Source organism: Littorina saxatilis, unplaced genomic scaffold (assembly GCF_037325665.1).
Source record: "Littorina saxatilis isolate snail1 unplaced genomic scaffold, US_GU_Lsax_2.0 scaffold_1294, whole genome shotgun sequence".
In the NCBI taxonomy this organism is placed as follows: Eukaryota; Metazoa; Mollusca; class Gastropoda; order Littorinimorpha; family Littorinidae; genus Littorina; species Littorina saxatilis.
This window is the reverse complement of record NW_027128194.1, coordinates 15001-28597: the sequence shown is the minus strand read 5'-3', so window position 1 is coordinate 28597 and position 13597 is coordinate 15001. Positions and strand designations below refer to the sequence as shown.

General features: G+C 43.7%; 1 protein-coding gene across 1 annotated transcript; it reads right to left on the bottom strand.

Annotated features, from left to right (window-relative positions):
- Positions 1-2114: 2114 nt before the first annotated feature.
- On the bottom strand, positions 2115-10952 carry LOC138956559 (gonadotropin-releasing hormone II receptor-like). The gene is made up of 3 exons (XM_070327889.1): positions 10504-10952; positions 9400-9672; positions 2115-2820 (listed from the first exon to the last, which is right to left on the bottom strand). Exons 1-3 carry the CDS (start codon positions 10950-10952, stop codon positions 2115-2117), a joined length of 1428 nt encoding a protein of 475 aa, XP_070183990.1.
- Between the last annotated feature and the right edge of the window lie 2645 nt (positions 10953-13597).

Genomic DNA, 13597 nt, shown 5'->3' with positions numbered 1-13597 from the left:
ATGCTTGAGCAACACTTCTTATGGTTTATATCACAACAACAACAACAACAACAACAACAACAACAACAACAACAACAACAACAACAACAACAACAACAGTTTATTTCCATCTGCAGCTATAGACACGAACACGGTTGCTTGCAGGCATGCTATTTCTGTAAATACCTGAAAGAAACATCGGGAACACCGGCTGTACTAAATTCATAGAAAACACTTTTTCTTTTTAACAGTCAGTAAAATAGCCCAGACATTTATGTGATATTACGATACAACGGGATCGGTAATATGTGACTGCTTTCAAATTAAAACCACTATTTACAGTAAACTGAAAATGCCGAAGATATTCTGCTGAAAGTATCCGACCTTGCTAGGCATAAACAGATATATGTGCTAGGCAACCAGTTTGTTTCTTCCAAGCAGATCAGACATTATCCAATCAACGTCAATGCAAGTAGCCAGCCGTACGAACTTCAAACCCGAGCACGTGGACAGTTCGTTTTTGAGCAGACTGGAGATTTCACAAGCTACTTTAATTAATCAATCCAGCAGTGTGCTGTTTGAACACGATTGCTTGGACAAATTGTCGTTTTCGGCATATTTGAGGACATTAAAACTACACCACTCACAAATCCAAAAATAAAGAGACTGACAACGTTCTAAAATTACACCACTCACAATTAATCTCATTTGGACATAGTTGCTTCAGTGATATTCTTCTTCCCCAGCAGACCAAAGCTATTTCACTGACAGTTTCCAGCAGAAGTTTTAAACACCATTGCTCTTGGAACATTCTTCTTTCTCGTAGACCTTTCGGATAGTATCCAACGCTAGTTCGCTTAAAATCTCCAGCGTTGAACAACGGAATTTTCAGGAACACTCGCTTTTTCCTTCGAACCAGGGAATACCAAAACTCCATCACTAAAATTCAGCAGTGAGGTGTTCCAAATACGATTGCTTGGGAAGCATTCTTCTTTCGCACAGAGCATAAACAATCATACACAGCCAGTTCTCATAGTAGTAACCAGCAGTGAAAAGCGAGTTCTTCCAAAAAAATGTTCTCAACCAGGAAGCACACAAGCTCCGTCACGGAAAGTATCCAGTGGTATAATGTTTCAAAACACAAGAGCTTGGTGAACAATCTTCACTGAAAGTCGTTCTTTACAAACACTTTCCTCGACAGGCAAACCAGGGAGCGCCGAAACTCCGTCACCGAAAGTATCCAGCGGTGTGATGTTTGAAACACGAGAGCTTGGGGAACAATCTTCACTGAAAGTAACCAGCAGTGAAAATACCAAATTCGTCTGAAATGCTCTCCTGTACAGGCAGTTAACTATGGATGAAGCACCCAAGCTCCGTCACCGACAGTATCCAGCTGTATAATGTTTCAAACACGAGAGCTTGGTGAACAATCTTCTCTGAAAGTAACCAGCAGTGGGAAAAGGAATTCGTTTGAATTGCTCTCTGTACATGCAAAAACATGCATAGAGCTCCCTTACCCCGTCACCAAAACTATCCAGTAGTATGTTTCAAACACGTTGGCTTGGGGAACAATCTTCACTGAAAGTAGCCAGCAGTGGGAAACACGATTTTGTTTTTCAGAAACACTCCCTTCTATGGGCAACTCAGGAAGCAGGAAGTCCCTGGCAGGGGGGTGCTCTTAACACAATGAATTTAAGAACATCCTTCATTCTAGCAGATCAGATGTATCCAGTAGTGAAATACGAGGTCTTCAGAAACACTCTACTTTACCAGCGAACCAGGGTATCCAAGCTCCTTCATTAAAGGTATTCAGCCGTGGGAAAACTCAAACATAATTGCTTTGGAGACATATTCTTCCTTCTAGCAGATCATCGAATAGTATCCAAAGGTTTAGTTGTACCTGCACTAACAATCTAGCCCTGCAGAAGTAAAACAAATCTCCTTCCAGGGATATTCATGTTCTCACTGAACGTTTTGAGATATCTATGCAAGCTCCTTCGTCGAAAGATCCGGCCGTGGAAAAACTCAAACAAGATTGCTTTGGAGAAATACTTTTCTTTCTAGTAGATCATCGAATAGCATCTAAAAATCTAGCTCTGCCGAAAAACGCTCCTTCCAGGAATATCCATGTTCTTTCACTGAAAGTTTGGATGTTTCAAGCACGAGTTCTTCGGGAACATAGGATCACCATCCGCAGCCTCTAGCGCCTCGTTACTCAAAGCTTTCTCCGTGAACTTGGGGATCGCGGCATCTTTGGGCGCGAACCGCACCCGAAGTCTCACCCCGTTCTTGTTCTCCTCCGTGATGACGCGAGACTTGGAGTCCGCCACGGAGCTGCTGCTGTTGGAGTTGTTGGACGCGCTCTCTCGCAAGCGCGCCGAGTTCCCGTGATGCACCGCGTTGCCATTGACAGCGTCCTCTGTCATGGAGTAGCACTCGGTGACCCCTCCACTCTTGTTGTAGCTCATGGCCCAGCGCGGGCCCTTCAGTCTGTAGCGGCAGAACACATCCGCCAGCCCGCGCTTGATCTTGACCGTGAAACAGCCGTACAGCAACGGGTTCAACCCGCTCTGGAGCAGGGCGATGGTCTCAGCGAAGGCCATGACAGAGGCCGGAATCGACACCGTGTAGTCGCTGTAGATTCTGATGAGCGTGGTGACGAAGTAGGGCGTCCAGCACAGGACGAAGGTGGCGATGATGGCGAAGGTCATCTTCAACGTCTTGATCTTGGCCCTGGGAAACGTGGAGTTGTCCACCACGGAGCGCCGCAGTCCGCAGCTGTTGTTGAACGTGTTGGACTGCTGCACGTCGCGACCCACCTTGGACACCACGCACACAATGCTGAAACATAGAGGTACGTGATAAGGACACAATAGACACCACGCACACAATGCTGAAACATAGAGGTACGCGATTAGGACACAAAATGTAGAAGGTCTACAGCTGTTGTTGAACGTGTTGGACTGCTGCAAGTCTCGACCAACCTTCAACACCACGCAAAACAATGCTGAAACACACAGGTACGTGATTAGTACATGTATATAAAGACATCACGCACACAATGCTAAAACATGAGGTTCGTGATTAGGACACACAAAGTAGAGGGTCTACGGCTGTTGCTGAAACATAGAGGTACGTGATAAGGACACAACATGTAGAGGGTTTACAGCTGTTGTTGAACGTATTGGACTGCTGTAACCTAGGACAACGCACACACAATGCTGAAACACAAAGACGTGTTGAGTTTAATACGGACAGCCTATGGCTTCATGTCATACCCAAATTTGGACACCGCGCACACATTGCTGTACCCAGAAAAGATGCTGTCAAAACGCCATGCTTATACCAAAAACAGAACAAAAAGCCGCTGAAAACTCGGAAGAGAGACAGTTAGTGTTGTTGACCGTGTTCAATTTGCTGCATTTCGCGACCAACCTTGGAAACCACGCACACAATGCTGAAAGACGGAGGTACGTGATTAGTACAGTGTTATTCTGACTTTAGTTTTGATGGGACTTTTTGCTTCTTGTATCAGCCCTGCCCCGAAGAGGCTGTTAGGAATAAAAGCAATAATGATTTTTATTTTATTTTAGCAATGTAATCCCAGCGAAGCTGGAGGTATCCCGTGAACGCTATACTGTAATCGATTTGAGAAATGTGCATACCGAATAATACATGATAAAGAAGGATTCTTTGTGCCCGGCTACGTGCTACAGTTGGAGATGGAAGTTCACCAAAAATTGGGACCATACTAACAAAAATACGGTGGGTGCAATAGTCGCCCCCATTTTTTCAGCAAACGCCACCCAAGGCCGTTTTGGACGGGTAGAAATCCCGTAGTTTCCAAGTCTATGGATAAAGCGCGCGTTAGAAGAATACGTCACGGTCGAAAGTCTTTGACGTCAATTAATGCATCATGACGTCATGCCTCCCTGTAGTCTTTCTCTCTCGCGCAGTGTGTGTGTTTGTGTTCATTTTGTGCACATGTGTTAGTGTTACTGTTTGTGTGTGTGTGTGTTTGTGTGTGTGTGTGTATTTGTGTGTGTGTGTGTGTGTGTGTGTGTGTGCGCACGCGTGCATGAGTCTGTACTCGTATGTGTGTGGCCGTGTGTGTGTGTGTATGTGTGTGTGTGTGTGTGTGTGTGCGCGCGCGTGCATGAGTCTGTACTCGTGTGTGTGTAAGTGTGTGTGTGGGCATAAGTGTATGTGTGTGCGTGTATGTGTGTTTGTTTGTAAAGGTGGGTATGTCCGTCTGTCCATAATTATGTTCGTATGGGTGTGTGTATGAAGTTTTTTGTGAGAGAGTGAGTGAGTGCGTGTGATCATGAGTGAGTGTGAGTATGTGTGTGTCACTGTGTGTGACTTGTGTGCGTGGGTGTGTGTGTGTGTTTGAGAGAGAGAGAGAGAGTGTGTGTGTGTGTGTTTGAATGTGTGTGTGCATGAGTTTGTGTGTGTATGAGTGTGTATATGTGTTTGTTTGTAAAGGTGTGTGTGTGTCCGACTGTCTATGTGCGTATTTGTTTGATTGTTTGCTTAACGCCCAGCCGACCACGAAGGGCCATATCAGGGCGGTGCTGCTTTGACATATAACGTGCGCCACACACAAGACAGAAGTCGCAGCACAGGCTTCATGTCTCACCCAGTCACATTATTCTGACACCGGACCAACCAGTCCACTAACCCCATAATGCCAGACGCCAGGCGGAGCAGCCACTAGATTGCCAATTTTAAAGTCTTAGGTATGACCCGGACGGGGTTCGAACCCACGACCTCCCGATCACGGGGCGGACGCCTTACCACAAGGCCAACCGTGCCGGTCTATGTGCGTATAAGTGTGTGTTTTGTGTGTATAAGATTTGTGTGAGTCAATGTGTGTGTGTGTGTGCACGGTGTGTGTGTGTGTGTCTGTGGGTGTGTGCGTGCGTACATGCGTGCGTATGTACATGTGTGTGTGTGTGTGTGTGTGGGGGGGGTGTCTGTTTGTATAAGAGAGAAAGAGAGAGAGAGAGAGAGAGTGGGTGGGTGGGTGTGTGTTTGTAAAGGTGTGTATATGTCCGTCTGTCTATAGAATAGAATAGAATAGAATAGAATAGAATAGAATAGAATAGAATAGAATTTATTGTCATCAACCCTTAAGGATATTGACACAAGTTGTACAATAACTGAATGGATAAATAATGTACAAATTATTTCATTCAATATTGAAACAATTAAAAACAAAGGCTCCAAGCAATTTTTGAATTTTTTCGTCTTTTTTAAATAACAGATCGCTTGGTTTCCTTAAGTCACAGTTTGATACTTCTTCTTCTACTAACTTTTTTCTAATATTGTTAAATTTCTTGCAATTGTCTAGAAAATGTAGCTCATCTTCAATTACATTACATGTATTACAGAGGCGATTCTCTCGCAATATTCCTCTATGACGCCCAGTCTCAATTTTTAAAGAATGTGTGCTTGTTCTTAATTTTGCTAGAGCTTTTCTATGATTTATATTTGAAATATAAATTAAATAGGCTTGTATTGTGTATCGTTCTGTAATTAGTGAATAAAACTCAAGTCTTGAACATTTTTCAGATTTTTTGTTTTTCCAAAATAAAACGTATTCATTCATAATTTTTTGTTGTATAGCAAATTGTAATTTATTAGCATTAAATGTAAATTGGTTTTTCCAAACATGCTCAAATCCTACAAGTGATAATAATTGTTTAATAAATTGCAACCATGGACTTGTCTATATGTGCGTATGGGGGTGTGTTTTGTGTGTATGAAGTGTGTGTGAGAGAGTGAGCGAGTGCGTGTGAGTGAGTGTGTATGTGTGTAGCCTACGTGTGTAACTTGGGGTATGTGTGTGAGTGTGTGTGTGTTCGTGTGTGTGTGTGTGTGTTTGAGAGAGAGAGACAGACAGACAGACAGAGAGAGAGACAGAGAAAGAGAGAGAGAGGTTTGTCTTTCGCTGGGGTATGCAGTGCCTTGGCGTTGCACATCTACTTAATTTGTACTTGTTGTTGTTCTTCAGGTTCATTTGTGCTTGTGATTGTTGGGTGTTTACGAAAAGCTGCATTCGGAGGGGAGTGTGTGTGTGGGGAGAGGGTGGGACAGTATGCAAACCATATTCTTTTAGGAATTTGCTTTTGATAAAATTCGTCCAACTGTGCAAAGCTCCTACCCTAACCTACTTAGGTCAAACGGAGGATGCGGCAGTCTTCGTCGCCAGAAATACAGGGTCCTGTACTGTAGGTTTTGTATTTTTACCAGAAAGTCGGTCGTACCACGCATGTACAACTTAATTAACCCTTTCTCTGGTGTTGTCGAAAAGAGACGTTAAAATGAGAAGGCTGGACCACACGTATTGGTGACGTTTTAATCGACTTTTACAGTCTGAGGCGCGTTCGCAGCCAAGGTTTTCATTTAATGACAAACAGGGAGAGGTATCAATAATTGATTATTGCTATTTCGGTGGCTGGAGCTATTGATTGGTGAATTGTTCCTCAACGTTCTTCTCCCTAATTGATGTTGTGCGTGTTAGGGGTAGTTGAATATTGCCACGCGGATTTTTAACCACACATTAAGCGCGAGACTGCATCTTTTATTCGGTACCCACAGCAAGGAAGGAAGTAGGGACAGAAGGAGTGATGGAACGGGGAGTGGGGGGGGGGGGGGGGGGGGGCGTAGGGAATAAGGAAGAGAAATGAAAATTTCATTAATCTCAGAATATGGCACAAGCGCCTAATATTTATATTGTTACGACGTGCGCAAGGCTGCAGGAAAGAAGAAATAAAATTAAAATTATGATAAAAACAAAAAAAAGATTTCTAATAAAGATAAGAGGAGAAGAGGTAGGGAAGGACAGAAAGAAGGAGGAGAAGTGATGGCGGGGAGGTGGGGGGGGGGGAAGGGGGGGCGGGGGGAAGGGGGGGGGGCGGGGGGAAGAGATATCGATCACTGCTGGCTTTTTCCGTTTTAGTCCCGTAAAAATATTGGTTTGCATTCAAAGCCAGGATGGAAGGAAGAAGAGGATAAAAGTGGACTGAAGGCAAATTGACAGAACAAGAAGAAAAGATGGCGCACGACGAAGAAGTTCAGGAGCATACGTAAATACGGATTCAAAAAAGGTCCACAAAGCATCAGCCATGCTTTCTTTTGTGTCCAGAGCTAAACTAAAATAAAAAATAATAAAAAACAGCGCAAGCTGGCACGAAATCAAACGGCAAGCGGTTTAGAGCCCTGAAGACTAGAACTAGTCGTTTCAGGAACAGTTTTTTCCCAGAGGCCATCTTGTCTGTACTCTGAATCTGTTGTTGGTGCTTGTGTGGACGCTCATGCAGAGCAGTACACTAGTCCTGTGCTTTTTTGGGGAGACTCTAGTCGGTTGTGCAAATAGTATTTAACCATGGGTGTGAATGTGAGTGTGGACGTGGATATATGATTTACTGCAACATTCAAAACAAAATCATGTGCTTTTGCATTTTGGAAATAAATTCTATTGATTGATTGATTGATTGAAATGCAAACAGTCGTGCAAATAAACAGCAAAAGAACTTAAACCATCCCGACAAAAACATAAACAAAGAAACCTAACGAACGAAAATAAAATGCAACCTTTATTTTGGATTAACAAAAAAGGAGAAAGGTTACTCAGATCAGAATTCAGATTCCAGCTGTTATCCACAAAGTAGAAAGGTTACCCAGATCAGAATTCAGGATCCAGCTGTTATCTCTTATAACGCAATGACCTTTTGCTGGGAAAAAAATGATGATAGCATCACATCAATCTGTCTGATCGTTCTATTTGTGGACATGTTCCTGTTCCCTGTTTGTACTTTGTTGTTTTGTATCATGAAATATCTCCACTTTACTTCGCTGGGGGCAGACTTTATCTTTATTAGGGGAGTATCTACTTTTTAGCCATTGCCTGAGCGAAATAAATCAGTGGGACAAAAAAACACCTTGCAAAACAGTTAATCGATTGTTTTGTCGTCGTCGTTGTTGTTGTTGTTGTTGTTGTTGTTGTTGTTGTTGTTGTTGTTGTTGTTGTTGTTGTTGTTGTTGTTGTTGTTGGTTTGTTATGTTTTGTTTTCTTCTTTGTTTGGTTAATAGATTTTCGTGCTAAGAACTCTTAACAGAAGCATTACAAGCATAGTGATCGTTTGGCCACTTGGCTAAAATAATATATGTGTGAGCACAGATTCGAAAGATATGTTTTCGATCGGTATCAGCCAGCAACAGTGTTAAACATGCAGAAAAGCAAACTCTCTAGACCGTAGACGCAAAACAAGACACTTGACTTTGTTTTAACCTAAACTTCGCAAACTATTGCCACAAGTGTCTCACCCCAACCAAAGCATTTATTCCCGAGGCATTTCATTCAAACATGTTATGCCATTTAGGACATCCCGATTGGATATCAAGCGCACTGTTTGGATCAAAGATTTATTTCACTGTGGTCACGTGACCGCCGCACAAGTAAGTGTACCCCTAAGATCAACATGACAAAAACGTACCCTCCCGATTACAAAATTGACAAAACTTCTGACACAAATAGGCAACTTTTACATACTAACAAAAAGACAAATTAATTTTGTTATCCAGATCACGTAAAATAACCTTATGCTTGAGTTCGTGTCCTAGTTGCATATTTTCAATTGTTTTATTTTTGAATGCAATTTGTGTTTTACAAAATTCAACCACTGACCTTGTTTACCAGTCAAACCACTGACCTTGTATAACAGTCAAACACAGACCTTGTATCACAGTCAAACCACTAACCTTATTCATGTATTACAACCAAACCACTAACCTTATTCATGTATTACAACCAAACCACTGGCCTTGTGTAACAGTCAAACCACTTACCTTATTCATGTATTACAACCAAACCACTAACCTTATTCATGTATTACAACCAAACCACTAACCTTATTCATGTATTACAACCAAACCACTGGCCTTGTGTAACAGTCAAACCACTTACCTTACACATGTATTACAACCAAACCACTTACCTTACACATGTATCACAGTCACACCACTTACCTTACACATGTATCACAGTCACACCACTTACCTTACACATGTATCACAGTCACACCACTTACCTTACACATGTATCACAGTCAAACCACTTGGCCTAGTGGTAAGGCGTCCGCCCCGTGATCGGGAGGTCGTGGGTTCGAACCCCGGCCGGGTCATACCTAAGACTTTAAAATTGGCAATCTAGTGGCTGGCCTTATGGGGTTAGTCAGTGCTAGGACTGGTTGGTCCGGTGTCAGAATAATGTGACTGGGTGAGACATGAAGCCTGTGCTGCGACTTCTGTCTTGTGTGTGGCGCACGTTATATGTCAAAGCAGCACCGCCCTGATATGGCCCTTCGTGGTCGGCTGGGCGTTAAGCAAAAACAAACAAACAGTCAAACCACTGACCTTGTATAACAGAATGTGATGAGCACGACGGGGATGACGAGGATGTAGATGGTCATGAAGGTGAAGTAGACTTTGCGCTGCCACTGGTCCGTGTAGCCGCGACTCTTGCAGCCAAACTCCATGGTGCCGTCCTGCTTCACGTCCACCGTCTGCACGAAGATCAACAGCTGCGGGATGGACAGGAAGAAGGCCAGTATCCACGAGATGGCGATGAACTTCTTGGCTCTTGACGTTGTGGCGCGGTATCTGAGCGGCTTGCAAATTGCCAGGTATCTGTTATGTAAAGTAAACATTATTACTATTAGCAAAACGTAAATAATGGGTTATAATGTACATTGAAATAATCAGACACCAGTGATTGGGAATAACAATTAACGCCAGGATTCACGTACAGGCCATGAATTTCTTGGCTCTGTATGTTGTGGCGCGGTATTTGAGCGGCTTGCAGATTGCCAGGTATCCGTAATGTAAACCACAAGCACAATGAAATAATTAGCCACCAGTGATGGCGTATTAAAAGGCCAGGATCCACAAGAGGGCCATGAACTTCTTGGCCCTTGAAGTTGTGGCGCGGTATTTGAGCGGCTTGCAGATGGCCAGGTATCTGTAATGTAAAGTTACCAAGGGTTAGGGGTACATTGAAATAATCAGACACCAGCGATTGGGAATAACAACGCCAGGATTCACGTAAAGGCCATGAATTTCTTGGCCCTTGATGTTGTGGCGCGGTATTTAGCGGCTTGCAGATGGCCACGTATCTGTAATATACCTTAGAATGTAGGACATAAAGTAATTGTGTGATAGTTTACCTTCGAACCATCTTGCACATCGTTAAGGATTCTGTCTCGGACTATGATATGCACTAGTTCACCTTTCCTTTTGTCGAGCAAAGTAGAACAAACACCCCCCCCTCCCAAAAAAAAAAAAAAAAAAAAAATGGCACGAAAGCATACTCGCATACACGCTTATACACACACATACACACACACACACACACACACACACACACACACACACACGTACGCACGCACGCACGCACACACACACCCACACACATACAACCCCTCCCCTCACACACAAACAAAAGAGTTTCACTCTCCTGACCTGTCAAAACTCATGGAGGTGAGTATAAAGGTAGTGCTGGCCAGCGTCACAATCTGCAGGTAGGTGAGAATCTTGCAGGCGGCCGGACCCAAAACCCACTGACCAAAAGCCACGAACAGAATCTCAGTCGTCATAGTGCACACACACACCGCTAGATCCCCGATAGCTAAGTTGATGATGAAGATGTTGACTCTGCTGTTCCGCTTCCGGTACCGACTACACGTCAGCACCACGATGATCACGGTGTTCCCCACTAAGGTCAAGGTCATGATGAAGGCCAAGGACGCCACGCGCTGGATGACGTCAGGGGTCCAGATGTCGTCATCGTCGGGGAGCGGCGTTGACGTCTTGAGGACGTCAGAGCAGTTGTGGTTGGTGTTGGTACCGTCGTGCACGCACAGAGTCAGGTTGGGACTTGCATGGTAGGACGCGTTGTAGTTCGTTGCCATGGTGACCTGGTCAAGGTCGAGGTCAAGGTCTTAGGGTGTCAAGGTCACGGCCGCGTGGACGTCATGCTTGCAGACCTGAAACAGAGTTGAATAATTCTTCAGAGTAAGTACTTTTAACTCAGCAAAATCACGAACTCAGAAGGACAGAACTTGGTCCATGCAGAATATGGCAATTAGACAGTGTGAAATGGAACCCTCCTTGAAGACCCCGTGATTTAAGACACCCCCATCCCCTACGCTCGCGCTGGACCCGAGTACTCTTCAGACATTCACACACACACACACACACACACACACACACACACACACACACACACACACACACACACACACTCTCTCTCTCTCTCCCTCACTCCTTCTCTCCGTCTCCCTCTCTCTCACACACACACACACACACACACACACACACACACACACACACACACACACACACACACACACACACACACACACACTACCACATCTCCATTCTAAAACACGTCACGTTCCAAATCAAAAGACGACATTCTATTTTCTTACGTCACTATTCTTGGTTTACGGTACCATTCGGCGGCTTTGCTACGAGTATGGCATAGTCTTGGTTTGCCGAGACCTTGCACCGTTCTATCAGACTGCCTGGCTGGCTGTTGCACCGCGAATTCCTCCCACCGCCAAGTCGTTTTTTTGTGGTTTATTTCGCATTTAGGTCCCAGGTAACATTATGAAGTTTTAATACGATCAGTCGGACCTATTATCAAGTTAGTGTATCAACTTTTGAACGAACTGCGCCCAGTAGTTTCCCAGCAATAAGCTGTTAAGTCGAGACACACACACAGACACACAATTAAAGTCTGCTGGACCCTTGTACTAGCGTACTCGGGGATAAGATCAGTGTTTTCCAGATTGTCTGTTCATACCCTCTGTAGATTAACCTTCTTTTTGATGCCAGATTGTCTCAGTTTTTGGGAGGTCCAAATATGGGCTACTGCATTGACAGTGCAAACATACAAAACACTGTCTTTAAACAAACAAGAAAAAATAAACAGAAACAAATATATAAAAAGAAAAAGTTTTTTTCCCTCTAAGGACAGGTACACAATAATTGCGGTTTAAAAGCAACCACAAGGCGTTTGAAATATTCACATGCAGCACAGACACACGAGATTGCGCAAACACACACATATCGACCTCAAAACTGCCATTCTTCGTGTTAATTGCCATTTGCACGCACCATTGCTTAGCAACCTGATCTTTCAACATGATATTCACATAAACCTCCCCCGTGTTCCACCCATGATGCACAAGTCAACGATTCAAGACTGACTCAAACCGACGAACAAAACTATGCATTACAAAGCCGGGTGCCACGAGAAATCGAATTCCGGCCATACAATGCAACAACGAATCAGACGTTAATAGGAGCCCTGGGGAGTGGTATTCTCGACAACATGCCCGACTAGATGGGAACCAAGCGCTGTTTTGAATTGGTTGAGATACAGACTTTTTGTGCACACAAGTTTTAATCACTCCGACAAAGCGCTTGGTTCGCTTCCAGTTGGGCGCGTTCTCGTGCATACGACGCCACGACAACAATGCTGGCGCATTTTCTAAGCCAGTGGTTCGCCGCTTTATTTCGACTGCAAAATGAACTGCTAAGTGGATCCCCGATAGTGCAGGGGTAAGGGGGGAGGGGGATGTTGTATCCTCCTCATCATCATCCTCGTCATGATCACCCCAACACCGCTATCACCATCACCACAACATCAATCACACCAACAACAACAACAGCAACAACAACAACAAACACTAACACTAACAATAACAAATAGATGGAAAGAAATTCTCCGATAATTACATCACTGTATTCTTCATTTTGTCAAAAAACCAATCTCAGTTCATCAAGGTATTTGTGCTAGAACCGAGGGTAGCATAAAATCTGAGCCCAGACTGTGCACAAACCAAGCAGAGAATTACGTACACGAAGGAAGCAAAGGCTTAAGAATACAAAACTCAAGGAAACAAAAAACACAGAAATCAACTATATTATGTGAGAGCAATAGAAAGCATTGTATTTCCAAACCTCTCACACACACACACACACACACACACACGCGCGCGCACACACACACACACACACACACACACACACACACACACACATGCGCAAACAAGCAAGAAAAAAACACCAAAACACCAAAACAAAACAAAGACACACTCAATACAATTAGTCAATGTGTCGGCCTGAATATAAAAGATCAACATCGAAAACCAGTCATCAACGAGACTACATTAAGTAACTTTTTCTTGGCTAGCCAAAGTCCGAGACAGGTCACACTCGTATTGGAGAAGCACGCCAACGTAGTACCCACATAACCTATTCTAATTGTGACCACAATTTTGGAGTAGACATGACATAACTACAATAGTGTGGATTCGGGAATTCTTGAGGAATACAATGCACTTATTTGTCAATCTGTGTGTGAAAACTAGATTTTAAGGACAACAGTACAGAAATGAACAAACTTATCAATTAAGTTGTCAGCCTCCCAGCTGAAATGCAATCCTATAGTCCGGACTGAAAGAATGCTTGAATCGAACTTTCAATCAAACTGGTTGAAAAATAAGGTCGTCTCAGTGCCGCCTTAACTTTTACTAAAGGCCATATA